Source organism: Rhinoraja longicauda, chromosome 28, assembly GCF_053455715.1.
Source record: "Rhinoraja longicauda isolate Sanriku21f chromosome 28, sRhiLon1.1, whole genome shotgun sequence".
Lineage (NCBI taxonomy): Eukaryota > Metazoa > Chordata > Chondrichthyes > Rajiformes > Arhynchobatidae > Rhinoraja > Rhinoraja longicauda.
In genome coordinates this window covers 7,453,073-7,468,879 of record NC_135980.1, presented here as the reverse complement: position 1 = coordinate 7,468,879, position 15,807 = coordinate 7,453,073, and the positions used below count along the sequence as shown (strand labels likewise).

At 44.2% G+C, this 15,807-nt stretch overlaps 2 protein-coding genes across 5 annotated transcripts in view; both read left to right on the top strand.

Moving 5' to 3' along the window:
* Window positions 1–15,807, top strand: part of LOC144607165 (transducin-like enhancer protein 4) — a 567,195-nt gene that overhangs the window by 41,300 nt on the left and 510,088 nt on the right. The gene's annotated exons all lie outside the window — the stretch shown is intronic.
* The window catches only part of LOC144607287 (interleukin-6 receptor subunit beta-like), a 65,032-nt gene that overhangs the window by 26,542 nt on the left and 22,683 nt on the right, over window positions 1–15,807 (top strand). For 2 of the 4 annotated variants that reach the window (XM_078424015.1, XM_078424018.1), the window contains exons 4-6: window positions 1,583–1,715; window positions 9,167–9,348; window positions 15,591–15,748. In XM_078424015.1, coding sequence (XP_078280141.1) covers window positions 1,583–1,715; window positions 9,167–9,348; window positions 15,591–15,748 — 473 coding nt within the window. Of the gene's footprint in view, window positions 1–1,582; window positions 1,716–9,166; window positions 9,349–15,590; window positions 15,749–15,807 lie in introns of those variants that run through there. The other 2 variants (XM_078424019.1, XM_078424017.1) reach the window with 2 other exon arrangements.

Here is a 15,807-nt window from a genome sequence, read left to right as displayed (position 1 = left end):
ACCGCACCTGGAGTACTGTGTGCAGTTTTGGTCTCCAAATTTGAGGAAGGATATTCTTGCTATTGAGGGCGTGCAGCGTAGGTTTACTAGGTTAATTCCCGGAATGGCGGGACTGTCATATGTTGAAAGACTGGAGCGATTAGGCTTGTATACACTGGAATTTTATAAGGATGAGAGGGGATCTTATCGAAACGTATAAGATTATTAAGGGGTTGGACACGTTAGAGGCAGGAAACATGTTCCCAATGTTGGGGGAGTCCAGAACCAGGGGCCACAGTTTAAGAATAAGGGGTAGGCCATTTAGAACGGAGATGAGGAAAAACTTTTTCAGTCAGAGAGTTGTGAATCTGTGGAATTCTCTGCCTCAGAATGCAGTGGAGGCCAATTCTCTGAATGCATTCAAGGGAGAGCTAGATAGAGCTCTTAAGGATAGCGGAGTCAGGGGGTATGGGGAGAAGGCAAGAACGGGGTACTGATTGAGAATGATCAGCCATGATCACATTGAATGGCGGTGCTGGCTCGAAGGGCCGAATGGCCTACTCCTGCACCTATTGTCTATTGTCTATTTACTGTTCAGGACTGGTATCACTATACCTAAGCTCTTAGATATATCTTAGATAAACATATAAACATCTCAAATACATCTCATCTCACATCTCAGTCGTGTTTGATGAGGATGTCAGGAGATATGGAGCACATGGCATTGAAGTATGAATCAACTCTGATCTGGTTAATTGATGGGTTGGGCTGGAAAGGCCCATCCTATATCCTACAGGATAAAAGGGTACAGAAGTGGAAAACGTACACCTCCAGATTCAGGAACAGTTTCTTCCACAACTAGAGAGCAGTCCTGAGATGCTATCTATCTCACTGGAGACCTTCGGACTATCTTTAATCGGACTTTACTGGACTTTATCTTGCACTAAATGTCATTCCCTTTATCATGTATCTGTGGATGGCTCGATTGTCATCATGTATAGTCTTTCTACAGACTGGTTAGCATGCAACAAAAGGTTTTTCATTGTACCTCAGTACAGATGCCAATAAATTAAACTTGGCTAAGGGCTGCTCCTGTCCATGGGACTCTGAATCAACTGTGAGACTCCAATATGTTCTTGGGGCAGCACAGTGGTGCAGCAATAGAGTTGCTGCCTGACAGCGCCAGGGACCTGCGTTCGATCCTGACTAAAGGTGCTGTCTGTACCGAGTTTACACATTATCCCCGTGATTGCATGTGTTTTCCCCGGGTGCTCCGGTTTCCTCCAACACTCCACAAAGATGTACAGGTTTGTAGTTTAATTAGCTTCGGTAAAGATTGTAAATTGTCCCTAGTGTGTCGGATAGTGCTCGTGTACTGGGTACGCTGGTTGGTGCGGGCTTGGTGGGCCGAAGAGTGCAGCATCTCTAAACTAAACTAAACCTGCCTTGATCTCCCATCTTGTGAGGAGCAGCCATCTCCACACGGCAAGGTTGAGTTATGGTTGCTACGAGCGTTTTCAAGGATTAGAAAACATGCTATTTGTAAGCTGTGTGCGGTCTTGGTTATTGTCACATGAACGATAGTGTTTCCTTTTTACTCCAGATCCACCAATGAAACCACGCCTTTTACTCTGCAAATCGTACTGGACCTCATTTGCAATACAAAGCATTGTTTGTAATTGGGATCCAGGATCTGAGACACATTTGGAGACTAATTACACATTACATGTATCGGAGTGAGTAATATGGTTCAATGTTTAACTTTGATCAAACTTTGTGCTGCTGTTAAGTCAGTAAATGAGCATGTCCTTGTCTATAAGACTCGCATTGAGTTCAATTTGATGTTACCTTGCAAACGTTAATTTACTATCTACATACTAAAACTCTCGTTTGTTTGTTTGTTTGTTCCTGAACTACAGTCGAAATGGTACACGATAGTGTGACAAATTGAGGCCCACCTTACTCACCATCGTCCCTTTGGTGCTAATGGAAGAGGTTTCATTGAAATCGGTGTTATATTTTCAAAGTTATTTACATTTTAGTTTAAATCTATCTCCTAGGGAGGGAGGGGGAGGGGTGGAGGGAGGGGGAGGGGTGGAGTGTGGGTAGGGGGGAGGAGGGAGGATGAGGGGGGTTGAGGGGGATGGAGGGGAAGGGGGAGAGGAGGAGGGAGAGGGGGGGGAAGGAGAGGGTGCTGCACCAATGCAGGAGAGACTTGGGCCCAACGGGTCCACTTTGTCTAGTTACTTACTATTATGCCCAAAGATTCTCCATGTTCTCCTCGTTCAAACTTTTTAATACAATTTTAACTAAATGGAAAACTAGATTGATTTTAAATTGCCTTTATAAATGACAACATATGTTGAGATACACTTTTTTAATGAATGTAAAACACATGATGGAGTAACTCAGCGGGTCAGACGGGATCTGTGGCGAAAATGAATAGATGACCTTTCGGGCCAGGATGTTTTTTTGGTCTGGAGTCTAAAGAAGGTCCCGATCTGAAATGGCAGTGAGTTTGAAGATGGGTCTCAACCCGAGACGCTGCCTATCCAATCCTTCCACAGAGGCTAGACACAAAAAGTTGGAGTAACTCAGCATTTCAGACAGCATCTCTGGAGAAAAGAAATAGGTGACGTTTTGGGACTTTAGTTCATCGGAGATGTTCTCATTCTTTCGGGACAGGGGTTCCCCTCTTCAATAATAGATGAGGCTCTCACTAGGGTCTCCTTGATATCCCGCAGCTTCGCTCTTGCTCCATCTCCCCCCATTCGTAACAAGGACAGAGTCCCCCTTGTCCTCACCTTCCACCTCATCAGCCATGGCATACAGCATATAATCCTCTTGACATTTTCGCCATCTCCAACGGGATCCCACTACTAGCCACATCTTCCCATCTCCACCCCTTTCCACAGAGAACGTTCCCTCCGCAACTCGCAGTTCTCCCACTAGTCTTACTGTCTCCGACTACATTTTATCTCTGTACCGCCCACTCCCCTGACATCAGTCTGAAGAGTGGTCTCGACCCGAAACGTCACCCATTCAATAGACAATAGGTGCAGGAGTAGGCCATTCGGCCCTTCGAGCCAGCACCACCATTCAATGTGATCATGGCTGATCATTCTCAATCAGTACCCCGTTCCTGCCTTCTCCCCATACCCCCTGACTCCGCTATTCTTAAGAGCTCTATCTAGCTCTCTCTTGAATGCATTCAGAGAATTGGCCTCCACTGCCTTCTGAGGCAGAGAATTCGACAGATTTACAACTCTCTGACTGAAAAAGTTTTTCCTCATCTCCGTCCTAAATGGTCTACCCCTTATTCTTAAACTGTGGCCCCTGGTTCTGGACTCCCCCAACATTAGGAACATGTTTCCTGCCTCTAACGTGTCCAACTCCTTAATAATCTTATACGTTTCGATAAGATCCCCTCTCATCCTTCTAAATTCCAGTGTATACAAGCTTAGTCGCTCCAGTCTTTCGACATACGACAGTCCCGCCATTCCGGGAATTAACCTAGGAAACCTACGCCGCACGCCCTCAATAGCAAGAATATCCTTCCTCAAATTTGGAGACCAAAACTGCACAAAGTACTCCAGGTGCGGTCTCACTAGGGCCCTGTACAACTGCAGAAGGACCTCTTTGCTCCTATACTCAACTCCTCTTGTTATGAAGGCTAACATTCCATTGGCTTTCTTCACTGCCTGTTGTACCTGCATGCTTCCTTTCAGTGACTGATGCACTAGGACACCCAGATCTCGTTGTACGTCCCCTCCTCCTAACTTGACACCATTCAGATAATAATCTGCCTTCCTATTCTTACCACCAAAGTGGATAACCTCACACTTATCCACATTAAACTGCGTCTGCCATGCATCCGCCCACTCACACAACCTGTCCAAGTCACCCTGCAACCTCATAGTTCACATTGCCACCCAGCTTTGTATCATCTGCACATTTGCTAATGGTACTTTTAATCCCTTCATCCAAGTCATTAATGTATATTGTAAATAGCTGCGGTCCCAGCACCGAGCCTTGCGGTACCCCACAATTATAAAAGACGAAATTGCTGAGCATTTGGATAGCAGTAACGGGATCATTCCGAGTCAGCATAGATTTACGAAGGGGAAATCATGCTTGACAAATCTACTGGAATTTTTTGAGGATGTAACTAGGAAAATTGACAGAGGAGAGTCAGTGGATGTGGTGTACCTCGACTTTCAGAAAGCCTTCGACAAGGTCCCACATAGGAGATTAGTGGGCAAAATTAGGGCACATGGTATTGGGGGTAGGGTACTGACATGGATAGAAAATTGGTTGACAGACAGAGAGCAAAGAGTGGGGATAAATGGGTCCCTTTTGGAATGGCAGGCAGTGACCAGTGGGGTACCGCAAGGTTCGGTGCTGGGACCCCAGCTATTTACGATATACATTAATGACTTAGACGAAGGGATTAAAAGTACCATTAGCAAATTTGCAGATGATACTAAGCTGGGGGGTAGTGTGAATTGTGAGGAAGATGCAATAAGGCTGCAGGGTGACTTGGACAGGTTGTGTGAGTGGGCGGATACATGGCAGATGCAGTTTAATGTAGATAAGTGTGAGGTTATTCACTTTGGAAGTAAGAATAGAAAAGCAGATTATTATCTGAATGGTGTCAAGTTAGGAGGAGGGGGAGTTCAACGAGATCTGGGTGTCCTAGTGCATCAGTCAATGAAAGGAAGCATGCAGGTACAGCAGGCAGTGAAGAAAGCCAATGGAATGTTGGCCTTCGTAACAAGAGGAGTTGAGTATAGGAGCAAAGAGGTCCTTCTACAGTTGTACCGGGCCCTGGTGAGACCGCACCTGGAATACTGTGTGCAGTTTTGGTCTCCAAATTTGAGGAAGGATATTCTTGCTATGGAGGGCGTGCAGCGTAGGTTCACTAGGTTAATTCCCGGAATGGCGGGACTGTTGTATGTTGAAAGGCTGGAGCGATTGGGCTTGTATACACTGGAATTTAGAAGGATGAGGGGGGATCTTATTGAAACATATAAGATAATTAGGGGATTGGACACATTAGAGGCAGGAAACATGTTCCCAATGTTGGGGGAGTCCAGAACAAGGGGCCACAGTTTAAGAATAAGGGGTAGGCCATTTAGAACAGAGATGAGGACGAACTTTTTCAGTCAGAGAGTGGTGAAGGTGTGGAATTCTCTGCCTCAGAAGGCAGTGGAGGCCAATTCGTTGGATGCTTTCAAGAGAGAGCTGGATAGAGCTCTTAAGGATAGCGGAGTGAGGGGGTATGGGGAGAAGGCAGGAATGGGGTACTGATTGAGAGTGATCAGCCATGATCGCATTGAATGGCGGTGCTGGCTCGAAGGGCTGAATGGCCTACTCCTGCACCTATTGTCTATTGTCTATTGTCTATTGACTAGTCACTGCCTGCCATTCTGAAAGGGACCCATTTATCCCCACTCTTTGCTTTCTGTCTGCCAACCAATTTTCTAACCATGTCAGTGCCCTACCCCCCCCCCCCCCCCAATACCATGTGCTCTAATTTTGCCCACTTATCTCCTATGTGGGACCTTGTCGAAGGCTTTCTGAAAGTCATCTATTGGCTCTCCCCAGTCAATTTTCCTAGTTACATCCTCAAAAAATTCCAGAAGATTAGTCAAGCATGATTTCCCCTTCGTAAATCCATGCTGACTCGGAACGATCCTGTTACTGCTATCCAAATGCTTCGCAATTTCGTCTTTTATAATTGACTCCAGCATTTTCCCCACCACCGATGTCAGGCTAACTGGTCTATAATTTCCCGTTTTCTCTCTCCCTCCTTTCTTAAAAAGTGGGATAACATTAGCTACCCTCCAATCCACAGGAACTGATCCTGAATCTATAGAACATTGGAAAATGATCACCAATGCATCCACGATTTCTAGAGCCACCTCCTTAAGTACCCTGGGATGCAGACCATCAGGCCCTGGGGATTTATCAGCCTTCAGTCCCATCAGACTACCCAACACCATTTCCTGCCTAATGTGAATTTCCTTCTCTCCAGAGAGGCTGCCTGTCCAGCATTTTGTGTCTATCTGCTGAGTTACTCTTTGTTTCACACATGATTCCAGCATCTGCAGTTTCATGTGTCTCTAACCTTTTTAATTAATTTGTTTAGAAACTTGAACATTTGAAATTATATTTTTGCCTACCTCGGATTCGCTGTTGTGGCCACGGCACTATTTCGATTACACACTCCAGGGGCATTTTTGGCAGACTAAATCAATGTGGTTCAACTCCAGAGGGCCTAACATTAGAGAATGCAAATGAATGCTGAGTTATGATCTTTCCCTGCACTAGATCCATTGTGTTATAATACATTCGCTTACATGTTTTTTTTTTACATTACTCTCACACCTACAAATCCCGAAGGCCTAGAACAGTCATGCAGAATGACATACCCATAAAGTGCTGATTGAGGGCCGCACTATTTTAAAAAATATATATATTTTTTTTTAAATCAAAAATATTTATTCAAATATTAAAATAATATATACAATACAATAAAACCAAAACAGAACCCACCACCAGAATACTATATAAACAAATATACCAATTGACACTATTATACAATTATATTACAATGCCCATCCAGGATACATCCAATCCCCCGCGGTGCCCAGCATTCCCGGAAATCCTCCAGGGTGCTCGTGGACAGCGCGTAGAGGGCCACAATATTGGAGGTGCCACCCTCCTGACGCGACATTATAGTATAAGAAAATAACTGCAGATGCTGGTACAAATCGATTTATTCACAAAATGCTGGAGTAACTCAGCAGGTCAGGCAGCATCTCGGGAGAGAAGGAATGGGTGACGTTTCGGGTCGAGACCCTTCTTCAGACTGAAGGTACCCTCAGACTTCAGTCTGAAGAAGGGTCTCGACCTGAAACGTCGCCCATTCCTTCTCTCCTGAGATGCTGCCTGACCTGCTGAGTTACTCCAGCATTTTGTGAATAAATACCTTTGATTTGCACCAGCATCTGCAGTTATTTTCTTACACAACAGATACCTGTGTATCAGTACCAAACACAGTCAGTCAATGAGAACGCATCAAACAACATTTCTACCTCTAAACGAAATAAAAGTTTAAAAAAAAATTATAATTGAAAAAAAGTATGTTCAAATCCAGAATCAACAAATTTACCCCCTGGGTAGGCGAAATTTACCCCAGGTTGGGAACTCTTGCATTATAGTGAAGCTCTGTTTACTGTTTCACGGCTGACATTATATTGAAGCAGAGCTATTACCCAAGCCAGTATTTATTCCCCCTTCACATTGCTATAAGGTTAAAAAAAAAACAAAGTGTGGGAGGAACTCAATGGCTCAAGGAAAGTCTGAATAAGGGTCCCGACCCCAAACATGGTCTGTCGGTTCCCTCTATGGATGCTGCCAGACCTGCTGAGTTCCTCCAGCACATTCCAGCACCATGAGTATTTTTACTCATCGTTCCAATATCTGCAGTTCCTTGTGTCTTTGTTACCGCAAAATAGACTCTTTATTCATTAATGCATTTTATTTATATAGCGCTTTTCATATACTCAAAGATGCTTTACAGAGATTTAGAGAACATAGGTAAATGAATAAATAGATAAATAAGTAAATAAATAAATGAACAGAGAAAGGAGACAGAAGGTGAGGTGACCTTCAGTGGTTGAAGGCAGTACTGAACAGGTGAGACTTCAGCGATGTTTTGAATGTGGTGAGTGTGGGGGAGTCTCTAACGGTTTGGGGTAGTGAGTTCCATAGGGTGGGAGCAGCGATGGAGAAAGCCCTGTCCCCCCAGGATCTGAGTTTAGTCCGGATGTGGGGGGATAGGAGATTGGCAGCAGCAGAGCAGAGGGTGCAGGTGGGAGTGTGCCTGTGGAGGAGGTCAGTCAGGTAGGATGGGGCCAGGTTATGGAGGGCTTTGTAGGTTATGAGGAGGATTTTGTACTGGATTCTCTGGGGGATGGGGAGCCAGTGGAGTTTATAAAGGACGGGGGTGATATGGTCACGGATCGAGGTGTGTGTGAGTAGACGGGCAGCGGAGTTTTGAATGTATTGAAGTTTATTGATGATTTTTGAGGGTGCGCCATAGAGGAGGCTGTTGCAGTAGTCCAGACGGGAGGTGATGAAGGCGTGGATGAGGGTTTCTGCAGCTGTGGAGGAGAGGGATGGACGGAGACGGGCAATGTTTTTGAGGTGGAAGAAGGCTGTCTTTGTGATGTGTTTGATGTGTTTGTCGAAGGAGAGGGTTTGATCAAGGATGATTCCAAGATTCCGGATGTGAGGTGAGGTGGATACTGGGAGACCATCAATGTTGAGGATGAAGTTTTGGGTGGATTTGGTGAGCGTTTTTGGACCAATGATGATGATTTCAGATTTGTTGCAATTGAGTTTGAGGAAGTTTGATTGAAGCCAAGATTTTATTTCAGTAATGCAGTTTGTCAGTGTAGAGTGTGTGGTGGGGGAGATTGACTTGGTGGAGATGAGGAGTTGGATATCATCGGCGAAGCAGTGGAAGTTGAGACCATGACGGCGGATTAATTGACCAAGGGGGAACAGGTAGAGGATGAAGAGGAGGGGGCCAAGGACTGAGCCTTGGGGGACACCTTGGGGGAGGGGAGTGGTGGGGGATTTACAGTTGTTAATGGAGATGAACTGGTGTCTGTCAGAGAGGTAAGATTTGAACCAGGATAGGGCTGTGCCGGGGATGTTAAGGGATTATCATTATCACAGTGAATAAATATGCTGTGTTTAAATTGGTTACTGAGTTTCTAATATTATGGCTAATTTTAAAAAAAACGAATCCAAGCATGGATAGGATAGGTTTAGAGGGATATGGGCCAAATGCAGACAGATATAACTGGTGTAGATGGAACATGTTGGTCGGTGTGGGCAAGTTGAGCCGAAGGGCCTGTTTCCACACTGTATGACTCTATGACAAGCACTTTTAAATGTCCAGAAAGGATCATGAGTGATTCTATTCCACATAAATTGAAGTAGGGAAGTTATTGAGGGTCATAATCCATGTTATATGTACATTGCCTAACCTCTGATATACGCATGTATCTCTGCTTGTGATGTTGCTGATGCATCTTAGTTTTGCGTTTTGTCTACATTATTAAAGACAGTCAACTTTAAACTAAAGTGTTATATTTGTTGACCATTACAGAACCATTGGGAAATGTGCTACCAGATATTTAACACCGAAGAATTGCACGACAAGTATGCCCAATAATTCATGCATGGTCCTTGTTTCAAACTTGGTTTCCTACCATGACATCTGGGTTACGGCTGTGAATGCCCTTGGCACCCAAATGTCCAACCACAAGTGTCTTGACGGCATGTTGATAGGTAATAAGGAATCTTTTATCATATGTTTAAAGATGGACGTTAAAATAATAGACCTATGGTGCTCATTTTTATTAGCTTTCCTTGATTTTATCTAGATTTACTAGATTTTATTAGCACTAGTTATTAGCACTAGACAGATATTTAGAATTGATAAACACAAAATCATGGAGTAACTCACCGGGACAGGCAGCATCTCTGGATAAAAGGAATGGGTGATGTTCCTTCTATCCAGAGATGCTGCCTGTCCCGTTGAGTTACTCCAGCACTTTGTGTCTATCTTCGGTGTAAACCAGCATCTGCAGTTTCTTCCTACATATTTTGATTGATGTTGCATTAATTGCTAACACGGAAACAAATAAAGTGATATATTGGGTTATGCATTATACAAAGATGAAAGCTGATTAGATCTTTGAAAAAGTAAATCATTACACTTTAGCCACTTTTGTAACTTGCCTGAATAATTGTCCATATTAAAAATTGAATCTTCAAACTAACAGATTTTGTCAATAAAGAATATATTGGTAAAATAAACTGTTCTTGCACCATTGTGATATGATTAGTTCCCCTATATTTCAGAAACTATTTTATTAGAAGTGTTTCTTCAGCATCCGATAATTGCAGGTTTTAACATCCGTGTAGCTGCCCTTGGTGTTTTCTGCCGATGAACTTGCAGTAACTGATAAATATTGACCTGTTGCATAATTACTGGAACCTTGCTTCGCCAAATAGTTGATTAGGACTAAACTGGATTTGACAACTCAGTGGGAACATATCTTTGACTTCCAGTGATCTTTACTGGGCAAACATTGGGTTTAAATACCTTCTGCTGTTACGACTTTGAACTCTGCTGTTTACTGCAAGATGATATATACTCATTCTATCATTTTTAAATAACCTGTTCAAAATTAGGTCTCTTTTTTGCACTATATTGTTTTATTTATTGAGCTTTTTTTACTTATATTATCTGTTGAGCACTGTATTTACAAACCAAAGGTATTTATTCACAAAGTGCTGGAGTAACTCAGCAGGTCGGGCAGCATCTCGGGAGAGAAGGAATGGGTGACGTTTCGGGTTGAGACCCTTCTTCAGAGACCCTTCACGACCCGAAACGTCACCCATTCCTTCTCTCCCGAGATGCTGCCCGACCTGCTGAGTTACTCCAGCACTTTGTGAATAAATACCTTCGATTTGTACCAGCATCTGCAGTTATTTTCTTATATTATATGTATTTACAAACCAGTTGTTCTGATGCTGTAAGTAGGAATTTCATTGATAGACACAAAGTGCTGGAGCAATTCAGTGGGTCAGGCAGCATGTCTGGAGTAAAAGGATAAGAGACGTTTCGGGTTGGGACCCTTCTTCAGACTGAAAGCAACTAAATTTCAACTTTTCCCCTTTCCCCTGCCTCTGAGTCTGAAGAAGGGTCTCGACCCAAAATGTCACCTATTCCTTTTCTCCAGAGATGCTGCCTGACCCGCTGAGTTACTCCAGGATTTTGTGCCAAAACTTTCATTGTTCAATTTCGGGATAGATGACATTAAAACACTCTTGACTCTTGATGTTACAGCCCAAATATTTGCTTTTATTATTCATGTATTTGATGTGTGTCTGTGCTGCTGGCAAACCTGATATTTAATGTCATCATTAAGAGCCCTTGAGAAAGCGACAATGAACTGTCTTGCGTAACCATTGCATACCTTGTGTCATAGAGTGATACAGCATGGAAACTGGCCCTTCGGCCCAACTTGCCCACATCGGCCAATCTGCCTGCGTTTGGTCCATATCCCTCTAAACCTGTCCTATCCATGTACCTGTTTAATTGTTTCTTAAAGGTTGGGATAGTCCCTGCCTCAACTACCTCCTCTGGCAACTTGTTCCATACATCCACCACCCTTTGTGTGAAAAAGTTACCCCACAGATTCCTATTAAATCTTTTCCTCTTCACCTTAAACCTATGTCCACTGGTTCTCGATTCGCCTATACTGGGCAAGAGACTCTGCATCTACCCAATCTAATCCTTTCATGATTTTGTACACCTCTATAAGATAACCCCTCATCCTCCTGCGTCCCAAGGAATAGAGTCCCAGCCTACTCAACCTCTCCCTATAGCTCAGATCCTCTAGTCCTGGCAACATCCTCGTAAATCGTCTCTGTACCCAGTGTGATGATAGTGAACACTGCTGGGTGGCAAGTTCCAGTATTTTTAATCCATTGACGATGAAGGAATGTCAGTACACGGTGTAAGAAGCAACTGTCGATGCTGGTGTACACCGAAGATAGACACGAAATGCTGGAGTAATATAGTGGGTTAGGCAGCATCTCTGAAGAAAAGGAATAGGTGATGTTTCGAGACTGAAGAAGGATCTCGACTCAAAACGTCAACTAATATCAGTACACTTCCAAATCAGGGTATTATGTGACTTGCAGTGAAGTTTGCCGACAAAGGCACACCTATGTTCATTCTGGGTAACTGGCTCTTTTAGCACTGTGGTGGGCAGCACAAGGGCATAGGTGGTAGAACAGCTGCCACACAGAGCCAGAGACCCGGGTTCGATCCTGACCTTCGGAGTTTTCCTGCGTGAGCTTCCTCTCACATCCCAAATAGTGTTGGTTTGTAGGCTAGTCAGCCTCTGTAAGTTTCCCATTCTGTGTTGGGAATGGATTTGTAAGTGGGATAACACAGAACTAGGATGAAGGGGTGATCGATGGTTGGTTGAAGGGCCTGTTTCCATGCTGTATCCCTTTCAATCTGATTCAATTCGATGATACTGCTTCTCATACATTAGAAAACAGTGGTGAAACTTGGGCAAAGTGCTGGAGGAACTCGGTGGGTCAGGCGGCATCTGTGGGACAACGTTTCGGGTTGGGTGTTCTGCTAAGTTCCTCCAGCACTTGGTGTCTTGGTCAAGATTCCTGCATCTGCAGTTCCTTGCATCTCCGGTGAAATTAGATGTCCTTTAATAATCAATGGGTGACAGTGAATGCATGGTCCATTTTACTCAGTTTTCTTTTCCCAATGGCCTTTCACGTTTGCCCCTTCATTCAATAAAATAATGTCCAATAACATTGTCAGTTTTCTAGCCGTTTCCCACATTTGGAAAAGGTGCAGAAAAGATCTACGAGGATGTTGCCAGGACTCGAGGGCCTGAGCTACAGGGAGAGGCTGAACAGGCTCGGACTTTATTCCTGGGAGCGCAGGAGGATGAGAGATGATCTTATAGTGGTGTGCAAGATCATGAGAGGAATAGACAGGGTAAATGCGCAGTACCTTTTACCCGAAGTAAGGGATTCAAGAACCAGAGGACTTGGGTTTGAACTGGTATGGGGGAGGGGGAAGATTTAATAGGAACCTGAGGGGCAACCTTTTTTTACACAACGGGTGGGGGGTGTATGGAACGAGCTGCCAGAAGAGGTAGTTGTTGCAGGTACCATAACACCAATTAAGAAACATTTAGATGGGTACATGGATAGGATAGGTTTAGAGGGATATTGGCAGGCATGTGGGACTAATATAGATGGGGCATATTGGTCGATGTGGGCAAGTCAAGCTGAAGGGTCTGTTTCCATGCTGTGTGACTCTATGACTTTATCCATTGATTACCTTAATCCAACATCAATCTCAACCTTGAATAGCGAGATGCTCAGGGATTAATACAGGTGTCAGGGGTTATGGGGAGAAGGCAGGAGAATGGGGTTAGGAGGGTAGGTAGATCAGCCATGATTGAAAGGCGGAGTAGACGATGGGCCAAATGGGCTAATTCTACTCCTATCACTTATGACCTTATGACTGAGCATCCACAACTCTCCTGGGAAAAGCATTCCAGAGATTCACAACTGCCTTGAGGAAAGTCCTTTGACTAAAGTCCCCTCCCGAGAACATCCCTCTGCAACTGGAGGAAATGCTACATGTGTCCTGCTACCTCCTCCCTCGATTTCACCCAGAGGTTTACTTGCACCTCCTCCAATCTCATCTACTGTCTCCGGTGATTCCAGCGTGGGCTTCTACATATCGGTGAGACCAAGCACAGACTTGACGATCGTTTTACTGAACACTTCGACTCAGTCTGCCTTGGCCTACCTGATCTCCCGGTTGCCAAACATTTTAACTCCCCTTCCCATTCCCACACTAACATTCCTGAGGTCATCTCTTGCCCGCCCTGGTTTGTTCTGGCCTTCTCTTAGAAGGGTTCCGACCCAAAACTTCACCTATTTGTTAAGTCCTAAGACGTTCAGAATTGCAAGTTAATCACGTTCTGTAAATTGTCACGAGTGTAGGATAGGACTAAAGTGCAGGTGATCACTGGCAGGCAGGGACTCAGTGGGCCAAAGGGCCTGTTTCCATACTGTATCTCCCAACACTATATTGAGTTTGACAGTCCATTTAATGGCATCCTTTAAGATTAATGACCCCCCATGTAAGTGGACGATAGTGAGACTAAAGCAATTGATTAAGCACTTAAAGAGTGTCAATTATCTTCCTGGTTGGAAGAGTAGCGTCGCTATTAAACTTGAGTGAGTTTAGGCGAGTGCTAATCAATCTCTCTTTAAGGACACAGTAATAAGTGTGAATTTAGTGAATCTAAATTGCACTACCTCATAGCGAATGTGTTCTTTTATCTTAGGATAACATGTCGGATAGAGCTGAGCAACGACCCATTTAACCCAATCAGTCCACACTAGTAAATAAATTTAGATCCATAAAGTCGAAAGGCCATTAGGCCCATCACAGTCATGCTGACCCGAAGACAAACATCTGTATTAATCCATCATCCAGCACAGGCATTCCCTAACTTGTGTAAGGGTTATGTTCCATAAATCCATGCTTAAGTCCGACTTTGCACAAGTCCTCTGTCCCTCTCTTCCCCTCCCCCTTCCCAGTTCTCCCTCTATCTTCCTGTCTCCACCTATATCCTTCCTTTGTCCAGCCCCCCTGACATCAGTCTGAGGAAGGGTCTCGACCTGAAACATCACCCATTCCTTCTCTCCTGAGATGCTGCCTGCTGAGTTACTCCAGCATTTTGTGAATAAATACCTTTGATTTGTACCAGCATCTGCAGTTATTTTCTTACACAAGTCGGAATCACTATCCCCATGCCCAACACAAAATAACTCATTGAGTCTGAACCCGAAATGGCACCTGGCCATGTTTCCCAGAGTTGCTGCTTGGCCTGCCCATTTACTGCAGAACTTTGTGTCCGTCTCTGATAGTATTATCTGTCTGGCTGCGTCCAGGGCACTTTCTGTGCTGCGCGGCCTTCTGGGTAAACACCGCCACCATTGCTGACTTGTTTAAATGTAAACTGTAGTGATCGTACAGTAATAATAATAATAATAATAATAATAATAATATTCATTTATTGTCATTGCAACGAGTACAACGAAATTAAAAAATAGCCAATCCTGACGGTGCGTACAAACATATATGCAATAAATGCAAAAACAAATAAATACAATTATATTAAGTACAAAAGATTTTTTAACAGTGTTGCCTAGTGCAGAAGGTAGTGTTCAGTTCTCGTATGGCCCTGGGGTAAAAACTGTTCTTAAGTCTGTTTGTTCGGGATTTGATCGACCTGAAACGTCGACCAGAGGGCAGATGAACAAACAGACAGTGGCCGGGGTGGGATGGATCTTTTATTATTTTGCCTGCTCTACTGAGGCAGCATAGGCTGAACAGGTGCTCCAGGGAGGGCAGTGAGCAGCCGATGATCTTCTGGGCCGTCGTGATGACCCTCTGAAGGGCCTTCCTGTCCTTTTCTGAGCAGCTGGCATACCATGTGGTTATACAGTATGCCAGCACACTCTCGATGGAGCAGCGATAGAAGGACATCATGAGCTTCTCCTGCAGGTTGGTTTTCCTGAGGATCCTCAGGAAGTGGAGTCTCTGCTGTGCCTTCTTTACTGTGGAAGTTACAAACTGCCTTGATTGCACCAGGGACTGAGTACAGAATTGTTTACGTAAGTGCGAGTTTACGTAAGCCGCCTATCGCGTAAGTCGAGGAGCGTCTGCGTTGCCCTTGTAGCTTTCCATGCCCATATGATGCAAAGTGTTTGACTGGACCCATCTCAAACACTGTCATTAACTCTGCTTCTGCCACCCTCTCAGGCAGTGTGTTCCGGGTACCCACCACTCTGAGTGAAAAAGATCCTCCTCTGGATCCCCTCTGAATCTCTTAGCCTTACCCTATGTCCAAATGGGGATTAAAATCAAATAATTAATGTGGTTTTTTTTTATCCCACAGTAAAATTCAGAGCTCCTCAAATAATTGAGGTGACACTGGATGCTGAGCAAAATGGCTGCTTAATTGGTCAATGGATGATGCCCTTTGAGATGACTGATCATAGCACAGCTGCTTTTGAGATCCGGTACAAGGCACTTGACGATGAAAGATGGATCCAGGTGACTTTTCTAATGCAAATTTTTAATTCTTCAAATTAGAACTACACTCCAGGTTCCAA